Raw genomic sequence first — 22,840 nt, 5'->3', positions numbered from 1 at the left:
CAGGGCACACAGAGGGAAGAGAGACCACTGCCTATCGTTTATTGATGCGAGGCCTCTCCATCATTTCCTGAGCTTTGTTTTTGTCATCTTAGCTAAGAGACTGGGAAAATCACTTCGCTCTGCCTTCTGGTGTTCCAGGTGAGGAAACGCAGGCGTAGGGAAGTTACGTGGGTCACATCACATGCGAGTGGCAGGATTAGAACCCAGGTCCCTACCGTCGGGGGTAGCTGTCTGGGATCAGAAAGAAAGGAAGTATTTCACAGTAAATCCTCTTCCCATCCCAGTCAAAGATGGGGACCAGCTCTCGTCACTCTTGAGGAAGACTTTTGGGTGAGATATGACCTTCCCATGAGTAAAAGGGCGGTAAGGTCCCATCTGTCTCCGTGTCATTGGCCAGAGCAACGGCCCATAACAGGAGACTCGGAGTCAGAGTCCTGCTCCCCTCCCAAGACCGGCTCGCTTTTGTCTCGGTCCCTCAGAACTCAGTGACGCGCAGCGCCCCCATCAACAGCGACAGCCAGGGCCGGTGCGGCACGCGCTTCCTCACCACCTACGACCGGCGCTTCGTCATCAAGACCGTGTCCAGTGAGGATGTGGCGGAGATGCACAACATCTTAAAGAAGTACCACCAGGTATGGTGAGTCCCGAGCCTGGACCGCAGGGTGGGTTGGGAGAGGGAGCGAGCCCTGGGGAGCTTCTTGGAGAGACGGGTCCTCTGGTGATGGAGATGCTTCCTGACAGCCAGGCACGTGGCCCTCCTGGACCCGTGTCTGTGAGGAGAAATTTAAAGGGAAGGACGAAGGCATATTCCTGACTCTGTCCCAGCTGAACAGCTGCTTCTTTTTTTGTTTGTTTGTTTTCTTTATTGATTAAGGTATTACGTATGTGTCCTCATCCCCCTTTTGCCCCACCCCCACCCCCCGCTCATGCCCTCACCCCCCTGGTGTCTGTGTCCATTGGTTATAATTATATGCATGCATTCAAGTCCTTGGGTCGATCTCTGCTGCTGCTTTTTTTTGGTGTTTTTTTTTTAATATATTTCATTGATTTTCTACAGAGAGGAAGGGAGAGAGATAGAGAGTTAGAAACATCAATGAGAGAGAAACATCGATCAGCTGCCTCCTGCACACCTCCTACTGGGGATGTGCCCGCAACCCAGGTACATGCCCTTGACCGGAATCGAACCTGGGACCCTTTAGTCCACAGGTCGACGCTCTATCCACTGAGCCAAACCGGTTTTGGCTCTGCTGCTTCTTGCCAGAGTTGGGAAGTTTTCACACTCATTTCTTCTGAAAGCGGTCCTGTCGGCCCAGCAGGGTTGCTTTTCTTCCCACCCATCTGGAGCGGGTCTGTGAGAGAAGGCATATTCCTGACTCTGTCCCATGCTGAGCGGCAGTGCGGCAGCATGATCCGAGTGCCTGCCCCAGGCCTGCCTGCGTCTTCGGGGAAAGCTGGCTGCTCTCTGGGGCACCTGAGAAGTGGTGACAGGGACGTCTAGTCTCTGGGGAATTACAGCCAGAAACCCTGGGGCCGGGCCAGGGTGAGAGCGTGTGGTCGGGAGCATTCTGTTTTCCCAGACAGCCAGGCACAGCCGGCCTCTGCAGCCCCTCTCTGCCCTGTGGCTTCCCCGTTTCAGGCCGCAGAGGAGATGCCGCCTAGACTAGTGATTTTCCTACAGAGGAACCCCAGCAATACGAAACCACAGGCTCTGCACTGCCTGCTCAGCCTCCCGCTCTGTTATGCCAGTTGAGGGTGGGGGTGGCTGCTGCCTGTTGTAAGTCTGAGGAACCCCGTGACTTCACGTAACCCAGTTTAGAGTCCCAGACAGGGAGCGTTTTAGCCTGGGGAGAGCCCCGTCCATCCTGGCACCTTCCTACGCTCCTTAGCCTTCCTGCCTTCCTTTCTAGTTCATAGTGGAGTGCCACGGCAACACCCTTTTGCCACAGTTCCTGGGCATGTACCGCCTGACCGTGGATGGTGTGGAAACCTACATGGTGGTCACCAGGAACGTGTTCAGCCATCGGCTCACTGTACACCGCAAGTATGACCTCAAGGTAAAGGGGTCTGCGTTTCCCAGCTCTGTGGCTGCTCTACCCCCTGGGGCTCGGAAGGGCCGCAATTCCAACTGCCACGTAATGGGAAAGCCAGAACATATGTGACATGGACAGGCAGCTCTGGAGTTGATGATGTCTAGTTCTTGTGGGCCAAAGGCTGTGTGACGTCCAGGTGACAGTGACAGGAGGTTACTTAAGCCCTCACTGTACCACATTTATGTAACAACTAGAGGTGGGGTCCCTTGGCCTGGTCGGCAGGGATCCGGCCAAAATCGGCCCTCCGACATCCCCCGAGGAGTCCCAGATTGTGAGAGGGTGGTTCTCGGGTGATGCACCCCGGAATCGGGCTCCCTCCTCTCTGGTTCTGGGTGCATCACCCAAGAACTGCAGCTGCCAAGTGACTGCAGCTCCTGCATTGAGCTCCTGCCCCCTGGTGGTCAGTGCATGTCATAGCTACTGGCCAGTTGGCTGGTTGCTTAGGCTTTTATATATATAGATTGATGCTCTGTGACTCCTGGCAGTGGGATGGGACAGGCTGTTCTAGATGCACACACGCTGGCATCTGCCCAGGCCCCGTGGACTGACAGCACAAGTGCTTTCCTAGGCACTGAAGGGAGCACACTTTGCCCGCGAACCCGTGCTCACTGTGCTGACACCTCACTTCCTGACTTCACCACTTGCCTTGCACCATTGTCCCCCTGCTGCAGCGGCACTGGCTTCTGGTCCATCCCTGCAGAGTTTGTGCTCCCTCCTCCCCGAGATGCCACGCAGGCTGCCTGAATTATTTCCCTCCCTGCCCTTTGTCTACCTCCACCTTCCCCCATCTCATTACTTCCCACACACCCTTCTGAGCTCAGCGGGCATCACTTGTTTCCCGAAGCAGGCCTTGGCCACCTTCCCTCCCCAATGCAGGCCCCTCCCTGTGCTTCAGGCTCTCGGAGTATCCTGTGTCCTCTCCTGGACCACTCAGCACCATTGTGGTTAATGGATTAATTCATGTGTAGCTACTGCTTAATGCCTGTCTCCCCTGTTGGAAGGGAAGTTCCTCAAGGGCAGGCACTGAGACTCCTGGCACAGTCCTGTTTCCTGAGCAGGACGTGGGCGTAGTCAGAGCTCTGTGAACCGTCTGTGACAGAGGAAGTGAACCAGTTGCTGCCTCCTGGCCCCTCTAGGGTTCTAACCAGCCTACTTCTGTTCACCTGCTGCCTCTCCCCAAAGACTGGGGCATGTTTTCTCGCTCAACGGAATTTGCCTCAGCTGGACTTCTGATGCCTCTTATCCTTTCAGGGTTCTACTGTTGCCAGAGAAGCGAGTGACAAGGAGAAGGTATGCTGGGGCCGGTGCTGATCAAACGTAGAATGGGTTGGCTTGGAATGCGAAACACCTATTGGCCATCCTGTCCCTTCCTCCATCACAGCCCCTAGTCCACTTCCCAGACGTGCAGTCTGCCAGAGCTCTAAGCACCTGCCTAGCCTCAGCCTCAGCCTCCGCTCAGCCTCGCCTGGGTCTCCATCCTTTTAGCTCGGCCCTTGCTGGGCTCGTCATCGTCCTGGAGGGCTGGCGGTGTCCATGTCATGGTCCATCCTGAATCAGTGGGTGGCTGCCTGACCCCTGCGGCAGGCCGGGCCCGGCAGGAAGGCAGGCTTTGGTCGGTCCTCGTTGTTGGGCAGATGCCACGCAGTTGCCATCCCTGTCTGCCCGAAGCCTGGGACTGCAGCCTCCTGTGCTGAGCTGTTGACTTGGCAGGTTGACCGTCTGTGCGGTGTAGACCCTTCCCCTTTCTGTGCTATGGCCCCCAGCAGGGGTCCTGGGGTGAATGAATCGGCTGCTCAGCTAACACTGCGGCTGTCCCCCCAGGCCAAGGACTTGCCGACATTTAAAGACAACGACTTCCTCAACGAAGGGCAGAAGCTGCGGGTGGGCGAGGAGAGTAAGAAGAACTTCCTGGAGAAGCTGAAACGGGACGTGGAGGTACTGAGCGACTCGTTCCCACCCGGGTTGAGCAGGTCTCCTCTGGTCCCCAGAGCAGGCGCCTGTTTAAGAAAAATTGAATTCACTGCTTTCCAAGAGTGTAGACAGAAGGTGGAGTGGGGATTTGAGCAGGTGGGTAGTTACTTGCACCTAAAGCCAGTGCAAATGAACATTCCATTTGGGGACACAATTTGTGCCAGTAGAACCATGGTGACTTAGTGTGGAATGCTTTCCCTCATCTGCTCCAACACCTTCTTCAAACTCCTTCAGAATTCCTTTCTGGTGGTTCCCATAGTGGAGGACGCAACCAGCCATCAGAGCCACAGGAAGCCAGCCCGTGAGATCCACCAGCCACGCCTGTTACTGGCTCTGACTCTCCACTTACCCAGTAACCTGATTAGGACGGCACTGGTGGCGAAGCTCCGAGGACATGTGCTCAATAGTGTCTGCGCTATCTGGACCACCTGATAACCCAGCCTCCTTCTACTTAAATAAATTGGGAGCCTGCTCATTAAAACCAAACCCTATAAACTTTTAAAAAGTTGTTTAGTTTGACTTTTTTATTATGGTAAAATATGCATAACATAAAAGTTATCATCTTAACCTTTTAAAAAATATATATTTTATTGATTTTTTACAGAGAGGAAAGGAGTGGGAGAGGGATAGAGAGTTAGAAACATTGATGAGAGAGAAACATCGATCAGCTGCCTCCTGCACACTCCCTGCTAGGGATGTGCCCACAACCAAGGTACATGCCCCTTGACCAGAATCGAACCTGGGGCCCTTCAGTCCGCAGGCCGATGTTCTATCCACTGAGCCAAACCGGTCAGGGCTTAACCATTTTTAAGTGTACATTTCAGTGCCATTAAGTGCATTCACATTGTTGTTCAGCCGTCACCATCCATCTCCAGAACTTTTTTTTCTTCCCAAACGAAAACTCTGTACCCATTAAACATTATTTCCCATTTCCCTTTCTCCCTAATCCCAGTCACCATTCTTCCTGGCTCTATGAAATGGACTCCTCCAGAAGCTCATGTAAATGTGGACGCATGCAGTACTTGCTCTTTATTCATGTGTCAGAATGGCCTTCTGAAGGCTGAGGATCTCCATTGTGTGTGTCCTGACTGCACTGGTGCATTCTGTACCCATTTATCCACCAGTGGCCATTTGGTACATTAAGATTCTCCAGAGAAACAGAACCAGTAGAGTGTAAGTAGATAGACAAATTGATTGATGGATGAAAGATGTTTATTATAAGGAATTGGCTCACATGATTACAGAGCCCGACAAGTCCCAACACCCACAGTTGGCAGGTCGGGCCCCAGGAGAGCTGCGGGTATTGTTTTAGCCTGGAGGCCGGCAGGCTCGGGCCCAGAGGAGTGGATGTTTCAGTCCATGTCTGAAGAGAGGAGAAACGGTGTCCCAGCTGAGAGGCAGGCAGAGGAAGTTCCCATTTACTCGCTGGAGGATCCGCCATTTAGTTCTGTTCAGACCCACCCCCCTTAGGGAAGGCAATCTCCTTTACTCACTTTACCCACTCAAATGTAAGTTCATCCATAAGCTCCTCACAGACAGACTCAGAATAACATCTGATCATTGTCTGGGCACCTCGTGGCCCAGTCAGGTTGGCACATAATATTACCCATCACACTTGGGTTGCTTCATTGTGACTAATGCTGCTGTGAACGTGAGTTTAATAGACTTCTTTTGCTGGGAAGCTTTTCCTTAATCGTTCCCTGCTCTGTTTGTGCCTTTATTCTGATGTTCAGTTGGTTCAGTCTTTCTCCTCCCTTTTCTGCTTTTCTCCTTACTCTGCTTCTAAGAATTTTTAAAGGCAGTTTACAGAATTCATTTGTTTTCACTTACATGTTGCTTGATAAATGTTCTCAAGTGGATGGGAGCGGGTGTGGTTCAGGGACTCTCTCTCCCGGGATCCTGGCCTGGGGAAGGCTTTGTCCGGGTGCCTGGAATGGTGCCCCACCTTTCTCCATCGAGGAGAGTTTGCTGGTCTCTGTCGTCAGGGCTTCTGTGCTTTCAGCTGTTGTCTGGGCCTGTGTACAGAGCCTCTCTGGTCCTATTCCCGTTCTCCTCCTCGTTCCACAGTCACAGTGGTCAGTTCGACAGTTTCCAGGTGCTCCGGGCTCAGTTTGTGACCGTGGGAGAGTGCCTGGCACGTGGCTGCTGGTGGCTGCTGGCTGGTTCATGGAGGATTTGGACCAGCGACTCTGGTCTCACTATTAGCCAGACTGGAATCCTGGCTGACCATTTCCATCCTGTATTATTCCCACACTTTTTTCTTCTCCAAGAACTGGAGTCCTACATCAGGAGTCCCGAGACACCGTTCTGCTCAGAACACTCATTATGTAGGTGGGAGACTGAGAATCGGCAAGGGGAAGCCACAGCGCAAGGGGGGGGCTCCGGCATCCTCCCCCCGCACCACACAGCCCTTCTGACCTTGAGGGGAGAGTTCAGAATGTTGCTTGACTCTGTCATTCTTATGTCGTATTTCCTTTTATTTTTCTCCCCATTTTTACCCTGAGTAGAAAGAAGCTGAATTGCATATTTTTTTCAAACTTTGCCTATTACCCCGTTGGAAGTACATTTTACCTTGCAACTCAAACACACACACACACACATGCACACACACATACACACATACATACACACAATGAAATACTATCTACCTTTACTTCATGTTGTGTACTCTATTTTTCACTATATTTTAATTTTTTTTAAATCCATTTTATAGATAGCAGAATGGAGGTAGAAGGGAGGGAGAGCGAGCGAGCAGCATTGATTTGTGTTCCACTTATTCGTGCATTCATTAGTTGTTTCTTGTATTGTACTCTGCCTGAGGAGCAAGCCCACAACCTTGACGTGTCAGGATGATCCTCTAACCCAGGGGTCCTCAAACTTTTTAAACAGGGAGCCAGTTCACTGTCCCTCAGACCGTTGGAGGGCCGGACTATAGTTTAAAAAAAAAGTATGAACAAATTCCTGTGCACACTGCACATATCTTATTTTGAAGTAAAAAAACAAAACGGGAACAAATACAATATTTGTATTTGCATGTGGCCCGCGGGCCGTAGTTTGAGGACCCCTGCTCTAACCAACTAAGATACCTGGCCAGAGCCTTTTTTTCTACTTTATAATATTTAATAATAATTTTAAAAGTCCTAGTCTCAGCCCCCTAAATTGGATTTAGGACTCGATGGATTGAGATTGATGATTTGAAAGACACTGCTATGTTGCATCCGTAGCCTCTTCCACAGTGCAGATGCCGTGATGTGCAGCATTCCGTGATGTCTTCCCGCACACTGGCCATGGCCTCTTGGTCCCAGAACACATGTTCCCTTGTTCCCTCTTCCTGCAGTGCCCGTTCTACCTTTCCTTCCACAGCCTCTGCCTGCCTGACTCTCCTTCATCCTCCAGGCTCAGCCTCAGCCCTTTCCCAGGGAGGCCTTCTCTCCGCCGCTGTGGCCCTGCAGCTCCGTGCCCTTGTGGAATGGCTGTCTTCCCCACTCAGCACAGACCTGATGTCTCATTCTCTATTGTGTTTTCAAATTGGAGAGTTGAGTTGAAAGGAACACCTTGTCTCCCCTTTCCAGATGCCCCTGAGATGCCCTGTGTAACTTCTTCTGTCTTCCTTCCCCTAGTTCCTGGCCCAGCTGAAGATCATGGACTACAGTCTGCTGGTGGGCATCCACGATGTGGACCGGGCAGAGCAGGAGGAGATGGAGGTGGAGGAGCGGGCAGAGGACGAGGAGTGTGAGAATGACGGGGTGAGCGGCAACCTGCTCTGCTCCTACGGCACACCTCCGGACAGCCCCGGCAACCTCCTCAGCTTTCCTCGGTTCTTCGGTCCTGGGGAATTCGATCCCTCTGTTGATGTTTATGCCATGAAAAGCCATGAAAGTAAGTCGGAGCCTGTGTCTGTCCTGCCCACGGCTGGCTCTCATCCTTCCCACCTGGGCCCATTGTGTAGCTGTCCCTGTGGGTCTCTGGGTTTCCACCTCATTAATTAATTGCTGACTTGGGCCTCTTTCTGCCTCCAGGCTTCCACACTGAGTCATCACCAGTAACTTTGTCTTCTGGGCTCTGGGGTTCTTCTCCATTAGGCCTTTCTTATCCTCTCTGCTTGTCCTGGATATTTGAGGCATAGTTCTCTGACTCATGGGATGGACAGAACTTTATAAATACTCTCATGTCAACCCCACAGGGAGCTGTGAAGACCAAATAAGATAAGAGCTATGAGGTCCTGGCCAGTGTGGCTCAGTTGGCTGGAGGGTGGTCTCATACACCAGAAGGTGGAGGGTTCGATTCCCAGTCAGGCAGCTCATCGGTGTTTCTCTCTCACATTGATGTTTGTCTCTCTCCTGAACTCTCTCTGGAATCAATAATAATAATTTTAAAAAGCGATGAAAGCTTCTGAGGATTCCAGTAACCATTTTTTTTCTCAGATCCAAAATGATCGGGATCGATCTGGATCTCCCGCCTGAAGGTGTATGGACCCTCCCTTCCTCCTTGTTTCCCCTCCAGGTTCCCCCAGGAAGGAGGTGTATTTCATGGCCATCATTGATATCCTCACCCCGTACGACGCTAAGAAGAAAGCTGCACATGCAGCCAAAACAGTGAAACACGGGGTGAGTGCTCTGTCTCCAGCCAGGCCCCGTGGGTGGGCCCTCTGACTCTCAGGCCTCCTGCTTTAAGGAGACACTCCCCCGCCCCCCTCCCGGGCCAGGGAACAGGAAGAGCAGCCTGCCTGGTTGCCTGGTGTGCACTCTCTGCCGTCTACATCCACCCCTGGGTAATAGGCCAACTTGTTTTTCCCTTTGTTCTCTGCCCTCGGGACTCTGAGCCCACTGGTGCCTCTTCCGAGGGCCCTGGGCATGTGGTGCACCTTGCTGACTGCCGGTAATAGCTTTGTTTACATGTCCACACTTCGCCCCAGAGGCCCATTTCCCCATAGACTTCAAGCTACTCTTCTCCAAACAACGGCTCCCACAGAGATCAGGAGTCTCTCTGCTACCTCCCCACCACTTGCCCAGACTTTAGTGGGTGCGTCCCTGGGGTTGGGAATCAAAGGGCCAGGGCAATTCTGAGACATAGCTGCCACCTCTCCAGTCCAAGGGGTTGTATTTAGCTCTAGTGCTGATCCAGAGGCTCCTGAACACCCAGGCCTGTCCCAGGTGCAGCCTGCTGATGAGGGCCAAGGAGCTGGACCTGAATCAGTCTCTGTATTACAGGCGGGGGCCGAGATCTCGACTGTGAACCCTGAGCAGTACTCCAAGCGCTTCAACGAGTTCATGTCCAACATCCTGACGTAGTGACCTTCTGCCGTCAGCCACAGCCAGAGAATGAGATGTGGGGTTGGGGATCGGAAGGGGGAGAGGGTGTATTTGGGCTAGATGGAGGGGTGGGAGCAGAGTGGGGGGCCGGGAGGGCTTCAGCAGTGAGACTGCAGCCTGTGACACTGCAAGGTTCTCAGGAGGGGGATGTGCTGTGTGCTCATGCTCACAGGATGTAACCTCACCTCCTTCTTACCTTTGACGCCCCCACCCCATTTGACCCAGGTTAAAAAAGGGGTTTCCTTTTTGTTACCTTGTAGCCTTTTAAAATGCCTTGGGGCTAGAGGTGACTGTGGGTTTATTTGGGTTTTTCTGAAATGTCATTGCCCTAGGTTTGCTATTTATAATGATGTATGTCATCACCCTATCCACCCTCCCATCCCTGCCCTAGTCCCTTCAATGACAGAGGCACCCTGTAGACCCCGCCAAGGGTCCTCTCAGAGCCAAGTGCTCTGACACCAGAGGAGAGGTCAGACGCCTCATCCCTCTTGGATTAACTTTTAATTTTATGAAGTATTGTGCACAGCCTCCTTCACCTTTCCTCCTCGGATCCAAGTGATGCCTCCACCTAAACGCTGTCCTCCTGAAGGAACACTCCAGACCAACACCGGTCATTTTGGATCAGAATCAAAGACCTCGGAGGGGAGTGAGTTTGTCCTCCTGGGTTGGCGAGGGCGGGGGTTGCTGCTGGGCTCTGACTGCTGGTTCTCAGAGAACTCGGGCTCGTCGCTCAGCCGCTGGGCTCTCTGGGCCCCTGGAGTTCAGATGTCTTCTCGATAAAGCCTGCCTCCCACTTGGTCAAGAGGAACAAGAAAGGACCTTTGCGCTTAAATGGTTTCTTCCCCTTGGAGAAACCCCAGAAGCTGATGAGTTATCAAATGAGGGCCTGTGCCCTCCATCCACTTCCTTCCTTTTGACCTTTCCCAGGCACCCTCACTTGTAGGTGAGCTTTCAGCTGGGGGCACATCTCCAGGTGCCTGGGGTGCTTCTGGCTGAGATTCCTCCTTGGGTCCCAGGGCTGCCATGCAGGTAACCTGACTCCCCGTGCCTGTGTTTGTCCCTGGATGGTACAGCCAGCGGGGAGTGATGCCTCCCACCTTGGATGTGGCGCCCAAGCCTGAGGTCGTTTCTGGATCGCTTGAGGATGTGACCGCGGAATCCAATGCGGAGGCTGGAGGTGGGGTTGGATTTGGATCCATCCTCCTTGCCCCATCTAGATTTTAACAGATCTGCCACCTACAGGCGTCCTGAGGAGTGGCATCCTGTGGCTTCCTTCAGGATCTCCACCCACCCTCTGAGCCTTGCTATCCAGGCCTCAGAATTGAGCTGTGTCATTCGGTGGTGACATCAGAGCCGGTGGTGACACCAGAGACGTCTGGTCTGGCCAGGGCAGAAAGCAGCCCTGTGCTGGAGGAGGTACATTCCCACACCTTCTCAACCCCTCGTCAGGAACAGGATTTAGGATGAGAGATGTTAAACATGTAGGTAACCCCACGGATTCGAAGGAAGTTTGTGGAAGCATTTTGAATGAATGGATTGGTTTCCTATGGTTCCTTCCAAACTTGGCCAAGCTCAGCCTCTGGGACAGGAACCATCCCTGTCTCTGCCCTGCCTGCAGCATTTGGGTCAGGAGGGAATGGAGACAGCACTCTGGACTCCTCTGGGGCCGGGGACCCTTCTGGAAGCAGCAGATGCTCAGACAACTGCCCTGGCCCAGGACGGGGCCATAGGCAGCTCTGAACATCAGCCCTGAGACCATGAAGGGACTCGAGGAAGGACTGGAAACCAAATGGCACGTGGAGAAAACAAAACTGACTTAGGAAGGGATTATAGGAATAATGTTTGGACTTGACTTCCCCACCTTCTAATCAAGAATAGAAATTTGGATCTGCTCATAGGCCCAGCATCTCCAAAGGTTGGCAGGCTGTCTCCCAGCAGCCTCCGTAGCCTCGGGCTCCCACTGGCTCCCTGCATCTGGTCTGATCATGTTGCCATGATGTGTATGAATCATGTAATAATCCTATCAGTGAAAGATGAGCTACCAAGTATGACTTGTTTAACATGGAGTTTTTGTGATTTTGTGCGGTTTATTTTTTGTATATTGTTTACATTTTGAGAGGTAGCATCCTATTGCAAATGCTCTTTTGTGTTTCTGACAGTGTTGTTGATTGGGTCGGAACATTAAGGTGTGGTTTGGTGAATTGTAGATTTTTTTTAAAAGGTCATTCTGTGCTATTTTCAAAACCTTGGGTTTGGCCCTCTAATTCTTTCGGCATTCAAATGTTTAAAAGCTATTTATCTTGGTTTATGCAAGTTTTCTTTCTCTTCTTTTTATAATGATGAAGATATTATATTTGGTTTGCAGTCTGAATGTAGAGAAAGTGAACTGATCCCCACGCTTTTGTCTGTCCCCACTTTTCTTCCCCAAATCCCACCATTCCCCTTCTGAGCAGAAGGCATCTGAGGGGGATGTAACTACCCTCAACCTCGCTCTTTGGAGCTATGAAACTCACCTGCCTTATGGCAGGCATCCTAGAGTAGTTTTGGGTCTCCCAAGAGCAAAGATGTAAGAATAAGACATGACTGACTGGGTGAGGCCTGGAGGGCAGGACTTGTAGCCCAGTCTCTCCCATCCTGCACCTGTTCTGAGCGTCTACAGCTAGGAGACTAGTCTCCAGGTTCCCAGCCAAAGCGAGGGGTTGTCTAAAGCTCCACTGAGACGATTAGATGAAGGCCTCTGGCCCTTGTTCCTGTTCCTGAACCACTGAGTCTTACCCTCCCGGTGGGCGCTCCTCCCCAGGCCCGCAGTGGGAGTAACGGGGGGGCTGGGAAGCCCGCAGGTCCAGGAGCACAGCTGAAGCAGTGCTCCAACGTTCCTCATCTTGCTCAGGAGCTACTGGTCTGTGGCAGGTGCCACAGTCGCCCCTGTGGCTATTCTCAGAGGCACTCCCTACGTTCCCATCACAGGCAGCTCTTCCTACTTCCCTTGTTCCTCTTGCCTGTGCGTTCGGCCTCAAGCAGGCCCCTGGTAGTACTCAGGCCTGGGGCCTGCAGACTCCTGCTCTAGTGCTTTCCCTTCGCAGGCTGCCAGGATCTGCCCTGGGGAGGCGAACCAAAGCCCAGGACTTTTCTCAGTAGCCAGTTCCACCCCCCAGTTGTCTTTTTACCAGTTCGAGTTGGGAGAAAGACTTCAGCACTCCCCAGCATTCGAGCTACTAAAAGGCTAGGGGCTGGGAGTGTTGAAACAACCCTTAGAGCTCTGGCCTCCCTCAGCACAGGTCCCTCCAAGTCAAGGGACCTCACCTCTTTCTGTCAGAAATGTGTGGAGGGGGAGTCCACTCTAAGCACAGGAATCAAAGGGAAAACATTCAAGTAACTGCCCCTCAAGGTACCAGCCATCTGCACGGTCTGGAGCGGGCAGGGACATGGCCCTCCCCTCCCTGAGATGCGCCACTCACGAGGGTGCCTCCAAAGGGAAGAGGCTGGCTTTCCCAGCGGGTTGTGCTGAGATCCTCGGAGGCTGGAGAGGAATCTTCCGGAGGAGCCCCTTCCTCCTGCTCAGAGGAAATAGGAACCAACCACCTTCAGGGGAAGGTCTGGTGCTGCTCAGCACACCCAAGCACCAGGTCAGGTCATTGTAACAAAAAATGTGAATTAAGTATAGATTCAATTTCGGGGGGAGCAGGACAAACTATCACCCCACCATATGTGTGTGACCTCCATTCCCCACTGCAATTTCCATTTTTTAAATAGGAATTTTCAGCCCCCTGTGCTTGTCTAATGTCTGCTCGGAACAGTTCGAGACCCTGTTACTGTTTTAAAATGCATGCGTGTTACGATGAATCTTCAGCCCGAGGAAAATAAAACTTAAAAAGCTTTGTGTACACATCTGTTACGTGTGAGTCCTTCGGAAATGAGCCTTTCATTCCTTTTTTTTCCCAAAATTAAAAGGTTGTGGTCCCAGTGTCAGAGGCTGCTTGGGCTAAATTAGTGTATGGCTTGGTTTGGAGAAAGACTCGATTCTGGTCACCCACTTGCAGACGTGGGTATGAAGAGCAAGCACGGGAGCTGGTCTGTCAGCTGTCGTTCCCGCGCACACTGGGAAATGGACAGACCCCGCCCTCCCTTCTCCGGCTGTGCAGAACCACACACACCTGACACACCAGCTGTAAGGCTGGCTTTGAACAGGTTCCCTCCACGTTGTATCGAGGTTCAGTCTAGACCAGGGGTGGGCAAACTTTTTGACTCGAGGGCCACAATGGGTTCTTAAACTGGACTGGAGGGCCGGAACAGAAGCATGGATGGAGTGTTTGTGTGAACTAATATAAATTCAAAGTAAACATCATTACATAAAAGGGTACGGTCTTTTTTTTTTTTTTTTTTTTAGTTTTATTCATTTCAAATGGGCCGAATCCGGCCCGCGGGCCGTAGTTTGGCCACGGCTGGTCTAGACTCTTTCATTTGGGGAACTCAGAAAAGACAGGTGCTCAGGCCCCTTTAAAAGACCAATTAAGAATCTTGAGGGATGGGGTCAAAGTATCTGTTTTAGAAGCTCCCCAGGTGACTAATGTGCAGCCAAGGTTAGGAAACACGGATCTACAGGAGAGTACTTGTGGGTACTCGGCCAAATTTCTACCTGAAACAATGAAAGAAGATTTAAGGGGTTTCTAGTTGAGTGAAAAGGAGTCTAGTCTTTGAAGTCAAATGGAATGTGGGTTTTTACGCCTTTGCACCACCACTTGCTAAAGTGGCCCTGCGCAGGTTATTTAACTAACTACCGTAAGTCATGATGATTAAGTTCCAACATGTGTAAAGCACTTTGTGCAGGGCCTGTAACAGGCACTCGAATGATGGGCAGACATTGTCCCCTCTGGTCGGGGGAGATGCTGTAAGTCAAGGCCACCTGCGGGCTGAGCTAGACCCTGAGAACCTATTTGTAACTTCCCAGCTGGGGACAGAGATCAAAGGAACAGGAGGCAAAGAAAGACTTTTACTTAAAAAACAAAACAAAAACAAACACAACAGCGGGCTCTGGAACGGGCGTTAGTCCATTCGGGCCTTGAGGGTCCTGGTGGTGATTTTGTCCTTCTCACTGCGGGGGGAGAGAATCATAAGACTGCAGAACAAGTGGCGTCCTACCTGGGTTTACGTGTTTTGCTCACGCACGTTAGTGTAGCCTGCGCTGAGGAAGGGGAGCATGGAGAAGTGGGGAAACTGGTGAAAGCTCCCGTAGGTGGGACCATCAGGAGGTGAGATGATTCGGGGCTGGACTGAGACGCAGTCCAAAGAAAGGAAGGCGCTCCCCCAAGGCCTAGAGAACAAGTAACTAGGAAGGACGTGCAACGGTTTCACGGATGGACATAACACTGTCAGTCCCGTCTGTTTCTCATGGTGATTAGCAGGCTTTCCCATAACAAAAGGGTCCAAATACTTGTTCTGGTTGTGCCTAAGGGAAGCTGTTGGGATGACTATCCAGCTAGGTTCCTGGTGACGGCCCCAAACAATTAAGAGGGAAAGGGGGTGGCAGGCAGAGGGCAGGAAAACAGTTGCCAGGGCGTCGTACTTCACACCGAGTCCCACACTGGTGGGAACTGGGAGCGATGAGGGGGCCACCCAGTATTTCAGTCTGTCTGCAGCGGCTCTGCTGTGGCTCATCACCACACAGGTCCCTGAGATTTTGGGGGCACTTAAAGGGAGAAAGAAATGTCTATTGTGAACAAGGGGAGACTCGGGTCATGGAGCCTCACCTGACTGAGCCCAGGGGAACCTGGGTAGGCTCCCAGCTGCCACCCTTAGGGATTTCTGCTCTCCCGCATCCGCCAGGGCGCTGGGAAGATGGGGGTGTTTGTGTGGGAGGGGAGAGGGAAGTGTCTGCAAAGCTCTGGACTTGCAGCTCATACTCACATGACGTGGACGACGACTCCCATGCCTGACACGGCATCACGGTCCACAGCGTTCAGCATGGCTTGTGAGATGGTTTCAAATAGGTGTTCTGGATCCTGCCAACAGAGCAGAAGCCTTTCAATCCCCAGAACCTCGGACGCCAACGTGGTCTGGCTCCTTAACACTCTATTTTTCTAGGCTCAAGGACCCCAGCTGTGGCCCTCCTCTGCCTGAAGTGAAAGACCCCCTCAGTTCCTTCCCAGAAGGGAGCAGGTTATATAAGGGGAAGTTCAAGCCCTGCGCTTCCTCCACTGATCAGCAGTGTGACCTTGGGCAAGTCATACCTCCCTTCACTAAGCCTCAATTCCTCGCCTGTAAAGTGGGGAGAAGACTCCCCATCTGGCTCCCATGTGCTCTGTCAGCTGTCTGATGGACTCTCCGCCTGGGTGTCCCATTCGTACTCAAAACTCAACCTGTCCAGCCATGACATCACATTTCCACCCAAACCTGTTCTTCATTCTCTATCTTTGATGTTTTAGTTAGAAAACTCAGGAGCCCTTAATATCTCCACCTCCCTCATTTGTTTTAAATGACTAAGTCCTCTAGACCAGTGGTCGGCAAACTGTGGCTCGCAAGCCACATGCGGCTCTTTGGCCCCTTGAGTGTGGCTCTTCCACAAAATACCGACTTCTGCGCATGGGCCACGAAGTTTCAATCACACTGTACGTGCGCGCCCGCACATGGTATTTTGTGAAAAAGTCACACTCAAGGGGCCAAAGAGCCGCATGTGGCTCGCGAGCCGCAGTTTGCCGGCCACTGCTCTAGACCATGGCTGCCTCACCTCCCCACTGCCACAGTTTTTGCTCAGGACCTTCGAGCCTCCTGCTGGTGACCACACCAGCTTGTCCCTTCTACCTGCAGGCCTCTGGTTCCCGAAGGTTCCTTCCTGCCCTTGACACCGCACCAGAAGAAAAAGTTCAAACTCCTGGGCATGGCATTCAAGGTATTTCACAGTCTCATCCCAACCTCACTCTCCTTCATCACCTCGCCCCACATCCCGCTCACACTCCAGCAGCCACAGCGAGCTCTCTGTCTCTGACCGCGGGGCCCCTCCCGCACCTTTGCACAAGCTGTTCCTTCTGCCAACCAGGCCCTTTCTCTCCCCCTCTTCCTAGCAAATGCATTTTAACAAGTATTTGGGTGTCTCCCTTGTTTCATTAGACTGCAGTGAGCCCTTTCAGACGGATATCCTGGTTTCCCCAGAGTCTGACCAAGCCAGCACAGCAGACAACCCTCCCTGCCAGGCACTGTTCCATCTTCTCATGTTTCCTCACACCTCCATGTATAAGGTAGGTTCTATTATTACCCCATTTTACAGCTGAGGAGATGGAGGCAGAGAAGTACATCGACTTACCCAAGAGTAGAACTCATTAAGCGGTTGGTGCAGCTGCTATTCCAACCCAGAACCCATTCTGTTGAGCTGCCTCTAAAACTACACTTTACATTTTGTTAAATGTTTGTTAATTGAATGAATGTGAGAACCCTGAAAACCCAGTGTGAGGAATTATTTGTTGTAGCAAATATCTAATTGGGGTCCCTGGAGCCAGCCCGCCCACACCAAGGCCCTGGCGGATGGAGTTTCTGGCTCAGTAGCTGTGGCTTTCTCCCCTACCCACACCATTTCCCCCAGTATCTGCAAGGCAAACACCTGTTCCCCTGATGGTCAAGGAGAGGAGGCCACCTCCGATCCCAGCCCCACTTCACGCCACAACTCACCATGTCGGGCTCCCAGAGGGACTCGCACATCCCATACATCTGTTCGGCACAGGTGCCGCTGACCACAAAGTCGTCAGTCACCATGGGGCAGCCAATGAGGTCTAGAGAGCAAATGAAGGGCTGGAAGGTCTTCGGGTCCAACCCAGCAATGACTGGCTCCGTGTAGTAGGGGCCAAACCTGTAGGGCCAGGAGCAGAGAGAAACCAGAGCTGAAGAACAAGTACCTTCCTGTTCAGGTCTGGTCAGAAGGCCCTGGCCCAGACCCAGGGAGGAAAACGGGGCCTGTTTGGGAAAGTCGCCTTTTCCTGTGGCCAGCTTTTTAAAAATTTACTTATATTTTTATTGACTTCAGAGAGGAAGGGAGAGGGAGAGAGAGAGCAAAACATCAATGATGTCAGAGTGTCACTGATCGGCTGCCTCCTGCACGCCCCACACCGGGGATCGAGCCCACAACCCGGGCCTGTGCCCTGACCGGGAATCGAACCGTGACCTCCTGGTTCATAGGTTGATGCTCAACCATTGAGCAACACTGGCTGGACCTCGATGCCTTTTTATTATTTTCAATAAACATGAGCCATTAAATATATACCTTAATGTGAGTTAAATTTTATAAAGCCCCCTCATATGAATCAGTTTAAAAAATCTTTTGTTAAGCCTTTCTCAATGTGGGATTTTGATAAATGTGGTCACCATATATACCAGACAATTCACAGCTGAGGAAATGAACTTATGCCTAAAGACAAAATGGTAGTCCTGCCTGGCTAGCATGGCTCAGTAGTTGAGCGTCGACCTATGAATCAGGAGTTCATGGTTCGATTCGCGTTCAGGGCATATGCACAGTGTGGGGCGTGCAGTACAGGAGGCAGACAATCAATGATTCTCTCTCATCACTCATGTTTCTTTTTCTTTCTTTTTTTTCATTTTCAATAAGTTTTATGTGACTTAGTTTCTGGGTTAATGTTTTACCAAACAGCTAGGAACGTACTGTGCCAATATGGCGGAAATGAACTTGTGCTCAGGAGGCCTTGGTGAGGGACACCGGGCAGGCCTACCATATGCACCGGGTTGGTTCATCATTGATAGATCCTGTGACTTTCAGTGAAATGATATATAACAAAACCAGTTGTACCATAGATCAATTGATACAAACAAGTTCCTATGGCATCCCATCGTTATGACAAAGCGACACTGAGCAAAATGCCACCCCAGGACCTGCTGTATTTCCACTCACCGTTTCTCATACAAGAGGTTGGCCACCATGCTCATGAGGGTGTAAGGCTTGATCTGCCGGCCTTCCTTCAGCTCATACAGGTTCAGCCGGAACTTAAGGCGCTGGGCACTGCGGCAGGAGCAGAAGAATTAGTAAGCCACTGTCCCCCGGTGTCCAACCTGTGGGGGTCAGGAGGGTCATAGGAAGACACCCACCTGGGCCCTGCCATGACTCCTCCCTCCCCTCCCAGGGATTTTCTCACCAGAAGTCCAACCTCATGTCCATGTTTCAGGACTTGCCCAACACAACACCTGGACACACCACTCTAATAACTCCCCCTCCCCCCAATACTTTTTAGAGGGGAGATTTCCATATATATATATATATATTTTTTTTTTATTGATTTCAAAGAGGGAGACAGAAACATCAATGATGAGAATCACTGACTGGCTGCTTCCTGCACGCTCCCTACTGGAGATGGAGCCCGCAACCCAAGCATGTGCCCTTAACTGGAATCAAACCCAATAAAATGCACAGCAGAAGGAGCAGTGGACTGAGAGAGCTGACCTGGGCTAAGCCTTCATCCTCCACCTTAATTTTTTCATCCTCAAGATGAGGAAAAAGTCAATCACCCAGTGGTGAGACAATGTATAGGCATATGACATGGTGCTTGGAAAACTGCAAAGTCTGATATGTCTTAAGCAGCAGCCACACTAAGGGACCGGAAAGTGACTAAGAAAAAAAGGCCACAAATCCTCCAGTGCCACCTGCGAGCCCAGGAATGGGCCCTGCGGGGACAGACTAATGCCATCCCTGCCGGAAGCAAAGCAAAGAGCCACAGAGGCCCCCAGGACAAGGAGCCTCGGACACGACCTTAGTTCATCCGACAAGCGAGGAAGCAAAGGCCTAGCAAGGTGAGCCATTGCCGCCCACAAACAAGCAAACTCGGTGAGAACACCTCCCGAGGAAAAGGAAAGGGTGTGAGGAGAACGGCAGTGGCTGGAGGGAGGACGGCTGGCGGGGCCGTCACACCCCCTGGAACTCTCAGCTATCATCCCAGACTCCACAGAACCGGAAAAAGGTCATCTGGTTCAGTCAGATCTCAGGAGGAATCTCCAAGTTCTGTGTTCTTGAGACTTAGGGGACTTTCAGGGACACGGCAGAGAACGTTTTCTGCCAAGCGTCCACCCACATTAGCGAACTGGTCCCTGGGTCTTCCAGAAACAAAGTCCAGGAACCGCTGCTTCTTAGGCCACCAGCTTCTTGCAGGACCCGGCACCTGTGACCACACCTTCCCTCTGGAACCCAATCTTGATTCTGTTCCTCTGGCTTCTCGTCTAACCCCGCTGCTAACATTATGCAGTTCAGCTTATTTGTCCCCCTTGTCTCTCCGAAGTCTGTTCCCATAGATTTAACAGCTCACCAACACCTCTCTAGCCCCGAGAGATCGTTTCATACCCCAAATGTTCACAAGATGTTTCCACTTGGCAGGCCTTGTCCCCTCAAAATTAGTGTCAAAATCAAAGCCGTCACCTCCCTCTACAACAGCGGTTCTCAACCTGTGGGTCGCGACCCCCGAGAATACATCCTGCGTATCAGATGTTTACATGACGATTCATAACAGTAGCAACATTACAGTTATGAAGTAGCAACGAAAATAATTTTATGGTTGGGGGTCACCACAACGTGAGAAACTGTATTAAAGGGTCGCGGCATTAGGAAGGCTGAGAACCACTGCAAGTCCTCCCAATTCCCATGTTTCAGTCAACAGGCTCAACACAGAAATCATCTTGAAAACATTTCTGGACGGCCTCCATGCCGGGTACTAGCTTAGACGCTAGTAAGGACAAAAGGGAGGAACCACAACCTCAATGAAGGACTCTTTGGCCTCACAATATCCAAGCAGCCGCCAGGGCTGGCCAGCAACAACTCTCAGAAATGCTTTCCTTTCCTTTCCCATCACCCCCACCCCGTCAGGACCACAAGGAGCACACCTGGACTATCCCAACAGCTACCCAGACCCTCCCTTGTCTCAAACACAGAACCACTGCCAACCAGAGAGCTAACCTAGCAGCCCATCGGCACCCGGGTCAGTTCTCTTTCTGTGTGCCTGCCTTGTTCCCAGCTAGACCTGAAGTTTTTCAAAGACGGAGCGTGCAGGCTTTGCTTCCGAGGGGTTTGTGGGATCTTGGTTGAACTTCATCAGCTTGCATCTTGGGCAAGATGCTCTCTGAGACCCTGGGCTCCCTGATCTGCAACATAGGACCGACGGCACCGCGGTGATGTCATTAAACCAACCCACGCAGGTCAGGTGCTTCCCACAGCCTGGCCCAGAGTCAATGCCGGTGTGAGGCACCAGCACACAGCTCTGTCATGCATGGTGTCCCGCAAAGGATCGAACTCACTGGAGCTTTGGGGAGATGGCTGACACCCGGGCCACTCACGACGCCAGGCCAGGCTGGTCCATGGAGAGGCCGGGATGTGGGCGGAGGTCCCCGACACTTACACGGTCTGGACGTCGGTGGCTAGCCCGGCCAGGCCGATGTACAGCCGGTCGCCCATGGGGAAGATCTTCTGGAAGTCCGTGGTCACCATCTGGGCCTGGATCCCGAAGCGCCTGTCGGCAGCGATGGCCACGCAGTCCTTCCCCTTCATGGCCATGACGGCCCCTCCATTGTAGGACATAATAGACTGGGGCAGACAGGGGGGAAGGGCTCAGCGCGCGAGGTCAAAGGCGGCCATAGACCCCGGCCCAGCCCCTGATCCGGAGGCTCCCGTCCACACCGTCCTCCACTCTGGAGGCGCCTGGAGGCCTCGAACTCCAGATCTGAGATCAGCCCTACGGGGCTGCGGGGAGCCGCATTCGCCTCACCCACCATGGTCCTCACCGCGGTGCGCTCCCCTTCAAATTGGAGCCGCTTCCTTCAGTCGACCACCAGGCCCTCTTCGCCACCCAAACCTCCCATGACCCCGGTTTCTCAATCGCTACCCCGAGTCCCTACTCCTCGCTCCCATCTCACCATGATTGCGGTGTAGTTGGACCTCCGACCGCCACAATTCCAGCAAACCGGCCGGGGACCTCACTGCGCAACCATCCTCGCTGTTCGCTCTCTATTGGCTGAAAGGCCGGCCTTTCCGGGATATTTTGGCTTTCTATTGGCTGAACGTCTCTGTCAGTCACCAGCACGGGAAGTTTGATTGAGAAGTCAAACCAGGGACCGTAAAGCGGAAAGTGAAAAGTCACCGCGAGTGCGGAAGGACCTGGCGTCGCGGTGCAGGCTGGGATCGCGGCGGACCCGGTCTCGGGACCCGACAGACTGGCGACGGGACCTGCGTGCGCTTGGGCTGCTGAAGCCGTAGATACGCGGCTGCGGCCGCAGCTGAAGGGCTGCAGTGTTGCTTGTCGAGCTTATCACTCATCTGAGCTGGTTTCATTTATTTATTCCAGAAACCCTTACATCTGTTGTGTGCCAAGCACTAGGCTCTGGATATTACCGGTGCCTGGTGTTTAAGAGGCGCCATCAAGTGCATATTTAATAATGCGAGGAGGGAGGGCTGTAGGTGGGCGTCGCGAGTATTCAGCTGCAGGGGTTCAGCCGCAAGGGGGAGGTTTGGAGGCCGAACATTGTTCTCTGGGGTCGGTTTCAAGTATCCCAAATCTCAGCTCCCTCTAAAAAGGGACGTTCCGAGCTTTCCCTTATCTAAGATCCGGAGGCAGCCGGCGCCCACCCCTCCAGAGCCAGTGGAGGAAGGCGTGCCTGTCCTGCCAGCTTTCTTCCACGCATCAAGGCCCTTCCCTTTCTCCCGCGGGTCCGTTTTTGCACGTCTGCGAGGGTTTCTGTCCTGACTTCTGCTTCGTCGCAAGCTCACTCCTATTGACTCGACTCACCGCCACCTCAACAGCCACGACAGTCTCTGTGGCGCAATCGGTTAGCGCGTTCGGCTGTTAACCGAAAGGTTGGTGGTTCGAGCCCACCCAGGGACGCTCTGTTTTCCTCCCTCCTAAGCGCAATTATCCCAACTGCTAGAGTCCCCAGATTTGGTGTGGAAATGGCAGAGATACACTTTTTCTATAGCACCTCAGAGGGTCATTGTGATTGGAAATTTGTTGTTTACTCAGTGATGGGATGATTTTTCTGCGCTTTCTTCTACCACTCTGCCCCAAAACTGGACAGCAGGAATAACAGATTTTTTGTCTTACGGGGCAATACCAATACGTTTCAGGTTGCATTTTTCGTAGGATTAAGAACGAATTTCCAGTGGAGGTGGGATAGTTTTCCATTGTCGGCCTCCGTCGCCGTTACAATCTCAAACTATTACACTTGGAAGGGAAGAAAGCGTGTGAGAGAAAGGCAGGGACAAACCGAGGGATGAAGGGAAAGGTGAGAAAGGGAGAGCATCGCTGTGGTATGCGGACACAGGGAGAGGGGATATGACAGAGGAAATAGGCGAGGTCAGAGGAAGGAAGACCCAGAGGACATGGAGAGAAGGAAAAGAGCAGTTAATATGAGAAGCATTAGGAAAGGGAAAACAACAAAACGGGTTTTTTTTTCCCTAGAAATACACCCACATAAGTGAGGAGGATTGGGAAGCAGAAG

General features: G+C 52.2%; 2 protein-coding genes across 3 annotated transcripts in view; one reads left to right on the top strand and one right to left on the bottom strand.

Annotated features, from left to right (window-relative positions):
• Positions 1-13,257, top strand: part of PIP4K2B (phosphatidylinositol-5-phosphate 4-kinase type 2 beta) — a 28,046-nt gene extending 14,789 nt beyond the window's left edge. Inside the window, exons 4-10 of one of the 2 annotated variants that reach the window (XM_081109728.1) lie at positions 480-632; positions 1,908-2,054; positions 3,342-3,380; positions 3,912-4,025; positions 7,682-7,940; positions 8,565-8,668; positions 9,272-13,257. In XM_081109728.1, coding sequence (XP_080965854.1) covers positions 480-632; positions 1,908-2,054; positions 3,342-3,380; positions 3,912-4,025; positions 7,682-7,940; positions 8,565-8,668; positions 9,272-9,352 — 897 coding nt within the window. In that variant the 3' untranslated portion in view covers positions 9,353-13,257. Of the gene's footprint in view, positions 1-479; positions 633-1,907; positions 2,055-3,341; positions 3,381-3,911; positions 4,026-4,295; positions 4,570-7,681; positions 7,941-8,564; positions 8,669-9,271 lie in introns of those variants that run through there. The other variant, XM_081109729.1, reaches the window with a different exon arrangement.
• Positions 13,258-14,343: 1,086 nt separating this feature from the next.
• Positions 14,344-21,374, bottom strand: PSMB3 (proteasome 20S subunit beta 3). Its single transcript, XM_081109730.1, has 6 exons — positions 21,263-21,374; positions 20,749-20,933; positions 18,264-18,371; positions 17,033-17,210; positions 15,278-15,372; positions 14,344-14,465 (listed from the first exon to the last, which is right to left on the bottom strand). The coding sequence occupies exons 1-6, from the start codon at positions 21,263-21,265 to the stop codon at positions 14,417-14,419; spliced, it is 618 nt and encodes a 205-aa protein (XP_080965856.1). The 5' UTR covers positions 21,266-21,374; the 3' UTR covers positions 14,344-14,416.
• Between the last annotated feature and the right edge of the window lie 1,466 nt (positions 21,375-22,840).

Source organism: Myotis nattereri, assembly GCF_964212035.1.
Source record: "Myotis nattereri genome assembly, chromosome: 16".
NCBI classification, from domain to species: Eukaryota; Metazoa; Chordata; class Mammalia; order Chiroptera; family Vespertilionidae; genus Myotis; species Myotis nattereri.
The sequence above is the reverse complement of the archived record's forward strand: the minus strand, read 5'-3'. Positions and strand labels throughout refer to the sequence as shown.